The 15,046-nt window shown below is 39.2% G+C and overlaps 1 protein-coding gene across 1 annotated transcript in view; it reads right to left on the bottom strand.

The window, feature by feature from the left end:
- MAP7D2 (MAP7 domain containing 2) overlaps window positions 1–15,046 on the bottom strand; it is a gene marked incomplete at its 3' end in the record, with an annotated part of 83,728 nt that overhangs the window by 11,700 nt on the left and 56,982 nt on the right. Inside the window, exons 4-9 of the mRNA XM_082013884.1 lie at window positions 12,599–12,713; window positions 11,578–11,676; window positions 9,518–9,628; window positions 8,067–8,189; window positions 5,006–5,154; window positions 2,987–3,114 (exon numbers count right to left, since the gene is read on the bottom strand). Of these exons, the coding sequence (XP_081870010.1) occupies window positions 2,987–3,114; window positions 5,006–5,154; window positions 8,067–8,189; window positions 9,518–9,628; window positions 11,578–11,676; window positions 12,599–12,713 (725 nt within the window). The remainder of the gene's footprint in view (window positions 1–2,986; window positions 3,115–5,005; window positions 5,155–8,066; window positions 8,190–9,517; window positions 9,629–11,577; window positions 11,677–12,598; window positions 12,714–15,046) is intronic.

The following is a 15,046-nucleotide window of genomic DNA, read 5'->3' as shown; positions in this document are numbered from 1 at the left end:
TAATTTCTCAATTAGCCCAGCTCTCTAGCCCATTAACTTTCATCTTTGTCAACTGATCCACACTGGGTTCAAAGCAATACTTCTGGGTTTCTTTCTTGTGTGAATTTTCTTGATATATTTACTTTTTCAAATATCTTCAAGCTTTAAACCCCTTCCTTGCTTTTAATTATTGCTCCACATATTTTTATTCCCCCCCGCCCTTTCTCCTTTTTAGGTCCATATTTGTTCACTCATTTTGTCTTGGATGTTATGTTTTGGGATGATATTTTTTGCTTTCTCAGTAAAATTTGCACCTTCAAACATTGTATTTTTATAATGTAATTACTGCAAACCTATTTTGTCATCAATCACTGTTTCTCTTTAAGATAGAAGCTTTATTGTCTTGTTTGATCCTGTTTCAGTTACTTCACCATGATAAAAAGAGCTTTTTAATTAATAAATAATGAAAAAACATATAAAGAAGACAAGCAACTACCACTCACAAACCAAGATGATGACTGTGAAGAACTAATTAACTAGAACAATACCAAGGAAAACTTGACTGTCAAGTCACATACTTTTAAGAAGAAAAATGCGTACAGCTAATTATCATCTAAATCACTGGCCATACTTGATTTTTTCCTCAACGGCTTTTGAAGTAAAGGTGCTATGCAGGATCACTATCTACTAACGCTGTACAATATGTATTCTTATTTCTTCCAGGGTATTTTTTTGGCCATATGGTGTATTGGAAGGAGAAGGATTAAACTTGCAAAAGATTTGTCAGATTTGCAAGAAGAATGAGTATTTGCTGACATATTTAGCCACATTAGAATTATGCTTGAGTTAATTTTAAATGAGAAGATGAGATTATGCAACCTAAAGGAAGGTTCCAAAAGCTTGACTGCTTAAATTTAAGTCCACTGACCATCCGTTGTTATCTGGCATTTGAGTTGTATGAAGAAATGCTTATCTTTATATAATAATATAATATGGTTATCAGGATGCCTTTTTTATTTTATTTTAAATTTCTGAGGGGAAGCTTCAAGAGTGCTGAAGCAGAACTGCCTTTCTGCAATTGGAAATAAACATGGTTTTAAACTCTATTTATGGTATCTCTCATAAAGTCAATGAGGGTGTTCTGATTGGGCCATGTTAAGATTAAAAGCTCAGTAATACATTTCTAGCAGTGGTCAGAATCAGATTCTCTTGAGGAAAAGAGGGAGGAAAAAAGAAAGGGAAAAAAAAAAAGGATAACTACTGTGGCTTGCAATCACAGAGAAGCCTACCAGTAGGCTTCTTAATTCCTCCCTACAGGATCTGTTTCTTCCTCTAAAAACAGTGTTTTATACTCCTTATAGGCATGAAAATATTTTACTATAAGAGGTTCTCATAATTTGCACCTCCAGGAAAAAAGTCTCCATCTCTGCCTAACCTTTTATGGAAATTAGTGCTACAAATTAAGACTGGGCATATTTTTTTTCATGAAGCATTAAACATCTGCTTGTTTCACTAAAGCTTTTTCTTTTCTCCCCAAGATGTCTCTATAATGAGCTATACCAACCTTTTCAATGTCTGCCCATCAAGAATTACTTCACTCTCAGCATCCATTGCCCACCAATCATTTCGCTTAACTAAGTATGTGTCTTGATATGTCTTTTATACTGTCTGACTGAACTGAAAGATGCATTCAGAACAGGGAATATCAACAACTTACAGAATAATATACATTTATATAGCTCAAACGTTTCTCTGCACATTTTGGAGTGCCACTAGGCAATGATCTGCTCAAAACTGTAATGAAAAAAACCTGATTGTCATTAACATTTCGTATCATTCCATTCTTCACAAAATTTACCTAGCTCAGAATCTGACAACTATATATACACACACACACACAAAAAAAAATATTGAACGTTTGAGAATTTGTGGCCCTATAATATGAACCAAGAATTGCAATTTCCCAGCTGCATGCAAGGGGATGTCTATAACAGAATAAATGTCCAGCGTCAGATGGTTTCCTGTACTTTGTCTAATACCAGATTCACATACGAAATCATCCTCTGTTAAAGGGCTATGTACTCAGAGCTGAAACAGGAAAGGAACACCAGCTAGTTTTTGAAGCAGAAGAAATTTGTCCAGAAGGGGATCATCAAGACTCGTTCAAAATATGTCCAGGTTCAGATTAAATAAATAAATAAAATCAGACAAAAGAAGATAGTTTTCAAGACAGAAGTGGGACTCATGAACAAGGTCTAGGGGAAAAAAACCCTACCAGCTGTGGACCATGACTACTTTAACATACTGCTGCATTTGAGCAGAAGTAACTATCTGAGACTTAATATCCTGTTCTAAGACAGCTGAAGACACATTTGCTTGGCTTGTGAGTTGCAAGCTGTGGTACAGAGACTACAGTTTTGAGTGTCTGCAAAAGACAAGTAAAAAAAGCAACTCAATTGCTAGTAAGCCCAGATATGCTATAGGTTCACAACTCCGCATGACAAAAAAAAACAACAAAAGGAAACAAACCCATAGAGGTCTGCAAATAAGCAAAGATTAAACCCGATGGTTTAGATGACACATACTTAAGTATATTTATGGAACCAGATGGTCACGCCAGCAATAGGAAATGCATATTTTAAATGCCGGAATTTCTAGTTCGTACTCATGTTTGGTGCATTTCTTCACATTAGGCAGAGTTTACTCAAAACCAAATAAAAAAAAAGCATTTTTAAAAATAAATGTTAAATAACATTTCACATTAATTATGATACGCACTGTGATAATTTCAAAAGACTCAGAAAAGGCAGAGAAGTGTCTCTAGTGACCACCAACACAGTTTTACATATATTATATCTGTTCACCTACATGTCTCTCCATCTGTATATGTAACTAAAATTAACTACATTTTCTACAACACTTCAAAGGAAATTCCTCAAGAATGTACGTCTCCTTCATAGGCAACAAGAAACTCACACATATTAGACCACTAATAAGAAAGGCATACTTAGGCGTTGCAGGTGATGCAGATCTTCTGGACATGGCAGCAGGAGAATCAGACCTTCTCAGAGGAGATCCCATACCAGATGATGAACCAGGTGTTGTGGGTCGCTTCTCTTTCTTTATCTTCTCAGTCTAGAAGCACAGTTCATTTTAGTTTCCATAATTAGGACCAACATGTAAAAAATACATTTGATAGTTTTATTAGCAAGGTGGCAGATAAACAGATTTGTATAACATACATTTAAGGTAAAAGTTTTTTAAACACCAGCTCACAACTGAGATGCATGGTTATTTATTTTACATAGACATAAAAAATCCCAACCATGTCTTGCATGGATATAATATTTAATATCTTCATCAATGACATAGACAGTGGGATCAAGTGCACCCTCAGCAAGTTTGCAGATGACACCAAGCTGAGTGGTGGGGTTGACATGCTTGAGGGACAGGATGCCATCCAGAGGGACCTGGACAAGCTTGAGGAATGGGCCTGTGTGAACCTCATGAGGTTCAACAAGGCCAAGTGCAAGGTCCTGCACCTGGGTTGGGGCAACCCCCAGCATCAGTACAGGCTGGGGGATGAAGGGATTGAGAGCAACTGTGCCAAGAAGGACTTGGGAGATACTGGTGGATGAAAAGCTGGACAGGAGCCAGCAATGTGCGCTCACAGCCCAGAAGGCCAACCATATCCTGGGCTGCATCAAAAGAAGCGTGGCCAGCAGGTCGAGGGAGGTGATTCTGCACTGCTACTCTGCTCTGGTGAGACCCCAACTGGAGTCCTGCGTCCAGCTCTGGAGCCCTCAGCACAGCAAAGACATGGACCTGTCGGAGCAGGTCCAGAAGAGGGCCACAAAAATGATCAGAGGGATGGAAAACCTCTCCTGTGAGGACAGGCTGAGAGAGTTGGGGTTGTTCAGCCTGGAGAAGAGAAGGCTTCGGGGACACCTTATTACAGCCTTCCAGTAATTAACGGGGGCTTATAAGAAAGATGGGGACAGACTTTTTAGCAGGGCCTGTAGCGATAAGACAAGGGGTAACAGTTTTAAACTAAAAGAAGGGAGATTTAGACCACACAAAAGGAAGTAATTTTTAAGGAAGAATTTTTTTTACAGTGAGGGTAGTGAAAGACTGGCCCAGGTTGCCCAGAAAGGTGGTAGATGCCCCATCCCTGGAAACATTCCAGGTCAGGCTGGACAGGGCTCTCAGCAACCTGATCTGGTTGAAGGGGTCCCTGCTCACTGCAGGGGGTTGGACTAGATGGCCTTTACAGGTCCCTTCCAACCCAAATGATTCTATAATCTCGCAGCAATGCTGCTGGATGTTAACACTGTGAATCACACTTAAGGAAGACACTACAAAAACCTTTAGCTTCCAGCTTTGCTCCTCTCACTTGCCATCTAATTTAGATGGCATGAATCCCCTTACAAGACACAGGACCTTATGTGGCTTTTACAGGCCTAGCATAAATTTTTTAAAACATGCCTTACATTGTGTAGACTTAGTGCAGGTGAATGACTTGCCTTTGCTTTTCTGGAAACTACAGTGGATCAGTAATGCATCTTTTAAGCACACAGCATTAAAAATGCCCACAGAAAGAGTTAAGCAATGGGAATAACACAGAGGCATTGTCAATACACTGGGCAAGTTTCCGAAATATGTGACACTTGCTAATTAACCAGCAAGACTGGATAGTCATACTCATGATGAGATCCTATTTGTCATCCCCATTCCCAGGCAAGTCCAGAAACATACACCAGTGCCAGAAGTCTCAGATCCCTGAAAATAAAGGTGTTGCTGTTCCAAATACCAGTACTCGGCACTGATTCCCAGGAGGAGGAAGATATTAAAACACTGCTAAACAGGAGCACAGAAGCAACAGATGCACGCAAGGCTTACTTTCTTACTGCTGTTTCTTACAACAGGGGTAGCACTTTACATTTTATGAAGGGAAAGGGAAAGATAACAACTACCAGAAACCGTGTCAGTTTATTCAGAAGTGAAATAAAAACAATCGCAAACCCACCTGAGTAACTTCAGCTGCAGCCGCCCCTTTCATGGCATCAGAAGTGGAGGGTGAAGTTGCCTTCTTTCTGTCGGTGCTTCGGGTGGGGGAAGGCTTGTAGGGAGATTTAAGAGGACTAGCTGGTGCTACACGAGGACAGATATGGAATACTAAAGAGTTATAGTACAATAGCAAGAGCAAAAGGGAGCACAGACAGAGGAAGTAAAGGAGAGGAGAAAACAGCATACTTTTATGTTATAATGTTCAAAGGTAGTTTTCAAGGTTTTTTTAAAAGTGTTTCAGAAGATCACATTATATAACACATTCAACACTGTCCCATGTTTACTAAAAATGCCTCAACTAAAAGCAACGTTTTATAGGATTTTTAATTAAAAAAAAAAAAAAATTTCTACAATATCACTCTCTTACTCATATACCTTCTGAATCACCTGATTACGAGTGTGATTCTTTTCTTTTCTGAAAACTCCAGCTTCCTTTGCACATGATAAAAAGAGGAATCAAACAACTCTAGTTGGGTGACTTTTGAACAAATACTGCAAAACAGGAAAGGTGACAGAAGAGTAGGGAATTTTATTTTTATTAAAGCCTAAACATGGCAAAGGTTCCTAAATGCCTTAATGGCTTTTCAAAATAATACTTAACTTAAACCCAAACAAACAAAAAAACCCCAAACCTAAACTAAATGCTGCTGTAGGTATTTCAGTTATTGTTATTTGTGGTAAATGTCAGTTTGAGTGTGACACATGCATTACAGCTTACAGAGCAACTCTTTCTGAGTATTTTTTCTTTATTTGCAATATGAACAGGATTTTTTTAAAATGGGATATTTTACACCTGTTCTTGTTCATATTGCCTTCTAAGACGAAACTTTCACATACATATAGAACAATCAACAGAGCATATGCTTTATTAATAAGACAGACACTAACTGTAATCATGTGATAGTGTGTTTCCAGTCTTACTCAACTGAAGTCAAGAAGAATATTAACTATGGAAAAGCAGTAATTATGCTCAAATGTAAAGGAATTCACATTTCCAGTATTTTTTTTTTACTGGGGGCAGTCCTATAAAATCTCTTATGAAGCCTTTTTGTATGCTATTAAGTTTAACTGGGCCTGTGTATTCTTTGAATGACTTTCCAGCAAATTGGCAAAAGTTAACTGACTATTAAGAAAAATGCTCAGAAACTTAAATGCTGATTAAGGTAAGCATTTTTACTTCAACTGTAAAAAAAAATAAAATTGAATTATACATGCCCAATAACAACCATTTGCCTGAATGTCTTGACTCAGAGTGACATTAATAATGCATTGCCCTAGAGAAAGAGTCTTAAATTCAGGCTCCTTATATCTAAACTTACAGAAAATGCAGGAGCAGAGCAATTTTGACCCAAGTATAATGACATGAGGCACAGTATGAGCTCTTGAAAAGGAAGAGCCCTCTTCCCTGTTCAGGAAACGACTTCTACGGAGCGAAGTACACCACAAATGGGAGATCTCCCTCAGCCCTTTCGCTCACAATTACTGGCAAAACTGTCAATGGCCACTCTGAGTATTGATGCTGTTTGCAGCCTGTGCTACAGCCTGATTGCCTTGCAAGGAAATGACAGAAGGACGTTGGTTCAGAGAACTATTCCCAGAATCAGCACTCCTTGCCAGACATGCCAGCGTGCTACTTTAAAGATCCTGCGATGAAGAGACAGATGAAGCTGGGAGTTTACAAACAAAACGAGTGGGGAAGGACAAAGAAAGCCCCTATTGATTTCTTCAATATCAAATACAACACAGAAAATAGTATCTGTAGGCGGCCCCAGCAATTCACCTCAAAATTTTAAGCAGAATATACTGATCTAATTTCAAGTTGGCTTTTGTTCAGTCTTCACAGTAGTTGATCCCTGAGCAGTAAGTAAACGGGATTTTTTCATGGGCCAAGTACTGTACAACATCATTTCTGCTTCCAACAGCTGCTGCTTTTAATGTAGAGACAAGGGAAGTAATTTCCGAGCCATGCAATACCAATGTCCCTACACACTGTAACAAAGAAGTAACGCACAAAGTAGGCTTACTTTGTAATTAATTTTTATGTAGCTTTGTATTAAAAGCACAGATGCGGGACCTGAGCCTATTTCAACCAGGCCATATGAAAATTCTGACCATAAAGATGATCAGTCTTATACTGATCTACCAGTTTTATCTGGTCTAACCAGTTTTATCATGGAAAAAAGTTTCCTTTTGCAGACAGGCATTTTGGTGTGGGGTTTGGCTTTTTTTTGCGTGTTTAATAAAAATAATAAAAGCTGTTAGACTTCTGTCCTTGTTTCAGCAAACACTATGACCAGGTATAGCTTTATAAGCAGGACTTGCCTAAGTATTAGCAGGACTGGAAGCATTGGTTTTGTAGATGTTTGCAAAATAAGGGTTTTATTAGACTGCCATTTACAGATAGGAACAGTAACTATCATCCCTAATTTTTAGTTTCTTAAAGATCAGCAATTTCTGGAACTGACACCTTCTGGTCAGTGTCTCTGTTTTTTCCTCTAAGTAAGTATACACACACCCCTGTATATATATAACTACACATCTAATCACACAGTTAAAGGCAAGACGTAATTTAACAGCAAAGAACTGAAACCCTCGCAAAAATAATTAAGGCTTATATGGTGCACTGGGATTTTTGTCCTACATACTATTCGGGTATGAAAGGGGATGACATTAATTTACCAAATAAAGGCTCTGAGAGGTGTCACACACTGGTCTAAAAAAACATGTTTCCTAAACAAATATATTCAGTTTTCCATTGGCTTAGATTTTGGTGATTTTGTTAATTTTTTTTTTTTAATATTTTCTTTTTAAAAAGAAGACATTCAGAACAAGACAGACAAGATGATGTGTTTTTCAAGCTTTTAAATACACTGCTATTATGAACAACTTAGGACATAGTTGATTTTGTACTATCATGTAAATTGTCTTTTGGCTCACAGCACTCCATTTCTTTCAGCAGCTACTCAAATGCAACCAAAAATGTACCTTAACGTTTCCAAGTGAGTAATTCACATTTTTACCTGGATTATTGTACTGCTCAGAAAGCATTAATGTACTTCTGCTTCTGGCTAAAGATGACTGTGTGGGAGTCAGCAGTCGAGAAACAATAAAATTTTCCATTGGACTAAGATGCATGCGGTGAGCTGAAGGATGGGAGCAAATAAAATAAAATTTAAAATGCAAAGAAATAAAACTGTTACATAAAAATAACTGAAACAAAATGATGAAATGATTACATGAAATTAAAAAAAATGACGTGTTTGAGATTTAAAATATTCAAAGATAATTTTCATTCCTTTTGAAAAACGATTTCTAGTTTCCCCATCATTTTAAATTATTTTCCCACATGTACAATAAATATAGTAAGGTTAAGACCGTGTTGCATTTTGTTCTTACACACAGGCATGTTCCATTCTCCAAAATGGTTGCTTTCATGACTCAGCATGAACAACATTTGCCTTTTTCCCCCAGTAGAAAAGGTGAAACATTTGGTGTAACGGCACAGCTACTCACTAGCATGCCAACCATACTGGGACTGCATTTAAAATTTGCAGTCTCATCCCATTATATAAGTCTTATTTATACAACATGCTTGCATCCCTTCCTACTCCATAAATATAAGCATCAACTATCTAAGAAAGATATTTATAGATATATAGCCATATATATAGCCATCTATCATAATAGCCATCTATCTATATATAGCCATCTATCATAATAACCTCGAAGTTCTTGATGAGTTTTAATTAAGCAATTCAGAAATGAAAGTAAATTTACCTTCTCTTTTCATTCTAGAAATAAGCCTTCCTTGTCACTTATTTCAGTCAATATTTTTTTTTCTCATTAGAGTTTAAAGAAAAAGAGGGGGGAAAAGGAAGAGACAAAACAAACCAAAAAAATCCAAAGCATTTACAGTGGGGTAAACCCTTCAGTCCTCTCTGTAGCGTTTAGTAACCCCTAATCCTGCAAGATGATCATCTTTTGCTGAGCCTCTGATGGCTCAGGGTTTCAAATCAAATTAAAGGGCTCTACAACTCTGGTCACCAGACTGAAGTGTCCCAGGTGGCTCACTGGACATACTTCTGCCCACGGTACAACCCATGTCTATTGTTGAGCCACATGTTTGGTTCGCTTGTTTTTCATTATTTGGCTAGAAGATCACAAGCTGTACACTTACGGGAAACTGCTGCAGCCACAACATATACTTACAACCCTGTTTGCTGGAGTATCAAAAATTAAAAAAGAATCTATAAAAAAGCCCACAGCGTTTGTGGCTGGCCTAGGATCTCCAGCACAGCAGCACAGTCTTGGGACAGGCTGCAGAACTATTTTATTGTACTGACTTACAACGCCCCAAAAGTTTGAGTTCTTTTGAGTAACAGACATAAGCGCGTAACATAGCTATATGGACAAGAAGTGCTTTAAGCAGAAGGAGAGTTTACGCTGGTAGGAGACCAGCATATTCACTTGCCTCTGTCGGGGGAATGTGTTATTGCCGCTGTGGAGGAGGAGAGGCGCTTACTGATTGGCGATTCCATTTGCTTTGGCAGATTCATTGTAGAAGCTGAAAGTTTGTCACATGCTGCAGAGAGACGCATTGAAGATATTTGTATTCACATCACACTGTTGATAAGCTCCCAAAATTAACCTCGCGTTTGCACGCCTTGCCCTTGCCACTGATCATAGCACTAAGGCATGAGATAAGCTCTTTCCGACTGCTGGAGGACCACTATTTTATAAGACATGCTTTGGGATGCAACTTTTCTGCTTGTGAAGTCAACATTTCAGTTTTACGGTAGCCTATCTTTTGTACTGCCACAGGCAAATAATTATGTATCAGATCTGAATGAGTCAAGCCATTCTGATACAAGATATTCAATACCAGCACAAGCAGAAAGTTACCTAAAGAAAATGGACCGTACATATGCCAACTCTGAAGTCCTCACCTCCATCCCCCCTCCCTCTACTTTCAATGCGGAAGAACTGGGGTAGACATCAAGTATTATCCTAACACAAAAATGAAATAATCAACATTTGTGCATTTGCACGATGAGAACTGTTTCAATGACTGATTTGGCATTAGCCATTTGGCTTTATCTTTTTGTGCTTGAGAATATTTTTAAAAAAGAAATAAAAAAAAAGAAGTTTTTTGGTACTACCTCAAGTGCTTTCGTTTTTGTTTGTTGTTTCTTCCAAAACACTGTTTGACAAAGTCTGTTTGAGCAAATACCTATTTCCTACCTTGCCATTTTTTCAACAGAATGACAGGAGAACATTATTCATATATTACTACAGTGTACTACTATATGATGATCACGGCACGATGCTCAAAAACTAAAAGTATAGATGCTTTGTCCCTTAAATTTGAATTTTCTTTCTTTCAAAACCAAAAAAACCTTTGGCTAAAGACATATACATGGCCCTAATTCTGCAGCCCCTAAGTTACCACATTCCCTATTACATCCATCGAAACATAGCCTCACTGGGGTCTGCAACGTCTGCCTCCACCTATCACAGTAAACAATACAATTCTCTACGTTTGTGTTTTTAAAAAAGCAGGTACAATGCTGGTATGCTACAAAACATCAGTTGCACATCAAAATCTCTCTGTACATGAACAACAATTACTAAAAAAAATTGAATCTGTTTGCACAGAAATAAAAGTTCTGTGAGACCCTGGGCAGGACAAAATTTACTGTGCATTCTGCAGGAGAAATATTCCAGCCTAGCTCCTCCTCTTGGGGGAGAGAAGGAACTACTTCCTAAAAGAGCAGGCTGCATTGCATTTTCAAAATGCCAAGCACATCTGCAATCAAAATTAGAAATCCTGTACTCAATCCGTTCTTAATTTTGGAGCACTCATCTACTTCACAGTCCTTTTACGATTAAAAAATAGAGCATTATTATTATTATTACTACTACTGCTACTACTGAGAAAAACAAAACACAATTGCCTAAACAAAGTCAGCTACTTGAGTTTGTTACAAATGGCAGCTTGGCCAAAATCCGCTTCAGGAGGCTGAAAATAGAGCATTGTCTGTTCATACCAAATTTTCTTGTTTTACTGTAAAATATTGCCGAAAAAGGCCCTTGAGATGGAAGATGATGACCGTTTTGATGAATAACACATTTTCTCTTACTGTGCAACTGAAATTTTTTCTTCAACAGCACCTGCACATGTCCATTAGAACTGTCAAATATACGTGTAATTATATTTACACACACATACAAACACAGAGCACCCACAGAACTAACAGAGATGATAATCTGAGAGCTAGAAGTCTACAGTTAGTGAGAAAACCATGAAATGCCTCTACTGTGCTGGAATGTGAGGCATGCACTGCTCCACCATGGCAAAATTAAAAGGAAATTAAAAAGACATTTGGTCTACATCACTAAGGGTAATGCCGTAGAGTACCAGACTGAAATAATAAGAAAACAGTGGTTAGGAAGGACAAGATCAGTGGATGGGTTACAGTGATTAGAACAGTTATAAACAAGACACAATGGTACTGTGATTCTCTGAAATACCATTGAAGGAATCAGCAGGAGCAGTAGAGGTCACAGGGTCTGGAGGAAGGGTGTTGGCAGCTAAACCTAGAACAGGGGGTGGGGTATTTTCTGATTCACCTACACAGCAGAGAAATCAGAGCAAAAAGAGGTGAAAGAAATTACTGAATAAGTTGGGGGAGCTGGAATTAAACTGCATCACTAAGACAAACCGGTTTCTTTCTCAAAGTATAAAAGAATTCTTTTATTATCACATATATTTAATTTCCTGGCTTTTCTGATGGCATACCGGGAAAAACTATGATGTGAAACAGTTTGCCTTTTTAGAGTTAAGTATATTTACACATTGCTTAAAAGAGAGTAACTGCTATATTTCATCATCACCCAAACATGGATATTTTTCCCCATAACATCAGTTTATTCAAACCTGGCAGATTTAAATAAATTATATAATTTACAAGAGAAAACATGCATATTTTTTAAATACAAAAGCAGGACATGACTGATTATGTAATAAAAATAATTTGTTCTGAAGCCAAATCAAAAAAAAGCAGCAACAAAAAGTATGTGGGGGAAAAAAATCAAACTATTTTAAACTGCACATGCTGCATAGTCATCTAGAAATTCCCATCAGGTTTTTAGAAGTACCAACAAAAACAGGTCATCTTTTGCAAGGCTTAGACAGCACTCAGTCCTTTGGTGAATATTAAATTTGCTAACTGTGTGCATGGGAAGACAATGCAGGGGAAGAGAATAAAGAAGAGAGCGCAGAAATTTTAATTTTAGCATTTAGCATTCTCCAAAGAGATTCTGGTTACTCTATTAAAATGATCTGCATTCCTAAAGTTAGGAGTGACCTCTCTCCCCAGAAGGTATTGGAGAGAGGAAGCCTGGCAAGCAGTTACAAAGCATCTATTCACGCCCCAGGGCAGTAGCCCGTACAGTACCACCCTAACTATAAAATGCATCATCCTTACTATCTCCACAGCCTCATGCATTTTGCACTTCAAGATCTGCAATGCAGGCAGCCTGTTTCACTTACCGTCTCTCCCTCCTGAGCCTGCAGCCAGTGCTCCTCCCCACGACCATCGCTTCTGCTTCTGTTCCAGCTGCTGGCTGCGTTCAAGGGACCTACGCATCATGGCTTCTAAACGTTCCTGGTTGTATTGGTACAAAAACAGGAACGAAATCTGAATCAGTTCTTTGGGGGCTTTCTTTTCTCCTCCTTCTTGCAACCATGCTAAAAATACACAGATCCCCTGTTGCTCCACACAAGATGATTACAGGAGCTTGTTTGCAGTAAAAGAAAAAGGACTGAATAAAGAAGGCATCAGCATGCTACCTACCTCCAGATACGTGTATCCTTTGTCTGCAAGCCACTGAGGTCACTACAGAGGCCTAAGTAAATAACACAGGTTGCATCACTGCTTAGCATCTGCTCCTGCTGGTGAGGCTGCTGCTGTGCTCTGGACTTAATTTGTGTAAGAATAATGCTCGACAAGCATTAACTCCTTCTTGTCTATGCAGACCTCAGGATTTTCTTCCACCCCTTTCTGAGCACAGCTAAATTGCTGCAATGCCAGTGGCTCCTCCTAGCCACGCAGATAAATGATCACTTCAAACCCAAAGTAGGTTACTTTGCAGGATGCCCAATTTATTTATTTATTTTTACAAAAAGCCCTCCTTTCTTCCACTACGTTCTTTACAGTCTAGGCATTTAAGAGCTTTTGATTTTTTTTTCCTCCCCTGTGTATTTTTTTAGTGCAAGCCCAGATCGTGCTGTTCTGAGATTTATTTTTCTTTTCCCCTCCACTCCCCCATTCTTCTCCATGGCTTTATGAGTTAGAATTTTCAGATGGGGAAGAACAAGAAGGAGATTTCTCTCCCTCCCCAAATCCTGCTCTACACCTTTAACTTACAGCTCCCTATGGTCATCTTACTCCCTCACCACCATCTCCTAACTCTCAAAGACCTGCACTCAGCTTTGTTCCCACCTCCTCCCTCTGCCAGTTCCTCAGTGGTTTACTGTTGTAGCAATGATCTCTGCACCTTTTCTTCTCCTCCTTCCAAGCAGATAAAACCTGTTTCTCCCCTACCCACTGTTCCATCATCTACCACCCTTCCTCCTCCTCCCAGTACCGCATTTGCATCTGGCAACCTCTTCACCTTCACATTTCAGCAGCCAAACCCCTACTGGGAAAGGTAAGCCTACTCTTGCTGCCTCCAACTCCTGCCCCAATGGTTTTTAGCCCTTTGATCCTATTAGTATTTTGGTCCTATTACTTACTATCTTTGCTATGCCCTTCTGGTCTAGTATAAAACTCCTACTCTATCCATTCCACACCCTTGATCCTGCAGGTTTCTGTGCTTACACCATATCCCCTTTGATTTCTATCAATCCCTTGCTCTGCCCCCAGTATCTTTTAGTAGATCAGATCAACTGCGCAGAAAACCTCTCCTGCACCTCTTGGCCAGATTACTTTCTCTCACTGATTCATGACTTTGGTCTAGGTTTCCTATTCCCCCTCCCTCAGATATCTCACCACAAGATTTCAGTCTTTGTTCAAGCACGTCTCCTTCAGTCTCTGCACTGATGTTGAGCCTGTTGCCTCTGATGGAGCTCCTTCAGCAGATCAGACCCTAACATCAGGCACCTCCAGTAACTACCACACCTGGAACTTCTATGCACATACCTGTAAACTTCGCGTTACCTTGCTGGAGTGCTCTCTGTGGTCACCAGATTTCTACAACGCCAGATGCCCCCTCATCATCTGCTGGTTGTCCGCAATGTACTTTTGTCTCTTCCATGTCTTTGAACAGTCTCTCTACTACCATGACTTCCAGTAATTTATTTCTGACCTCATTTTTTCCACCTCATCCAACCCTGCTACCAATTATCCATCAATTTCAACAGCAAGCCACTACCTTTTGTCTTTAAGCTCTCTTCTCTTCATTTTATTACAAATCACTTGGACCGTAAATAATTCCATTATATTACCCTGTATACAAAGAGTGAAAAAAGGCAAATCTCGCATACCCTTTCTATCATTCTCAGCTCTCCTGTCCCCGATACCTTTCAGCCAGGTGACCCACCCTATGACAATTTCTGCTGCCACCTCCAGGAAGACAATCTTTTGGTCATGTGTTTTGAGCTCTCACTTCAGTTTTGTCTCTCTTCTATGTCTTTAGCTCACGGTCTATCAGGTAACATCATTCAAAGACCACTGAAAGCAGGAAGCTGCTTCCCTGCCCTCCCCCCCTCTTTATTCCCCCCTTCTGTCTAGTCAGTGCCATCAGTGTCCAGGCAGGCACGCAAATGCTCTCTGCCTCTTTCCTCCTCCCTTTTCTCCCTACAGAGCAAACGCACAAAGCATCACAAGCTCAAGCACAGCCTCTTCTGCAACAGCACAGAAAAAACCCACAGTTTTGAATACCCTACCACTTCTTGGCTGTACTTTGGGTGTGAAAAGAAAGCAATCCTCCAGTCCCT

Source organism: Phaethon aethereus (assembly GCF_964289735.1).
Source record: "Phaethon aethereus genome assembly, chromosome: 1".
Classification (NCBI taxonomy): Eukaryota; Metazoa; Chordata; class Aves; order Phaethontiformes; family Phaethontidae; genus Phaethon; species Phaethon aethereus.
This window is presented reverse-complemented; position numbering and strand designations above follow the sequence as displayed.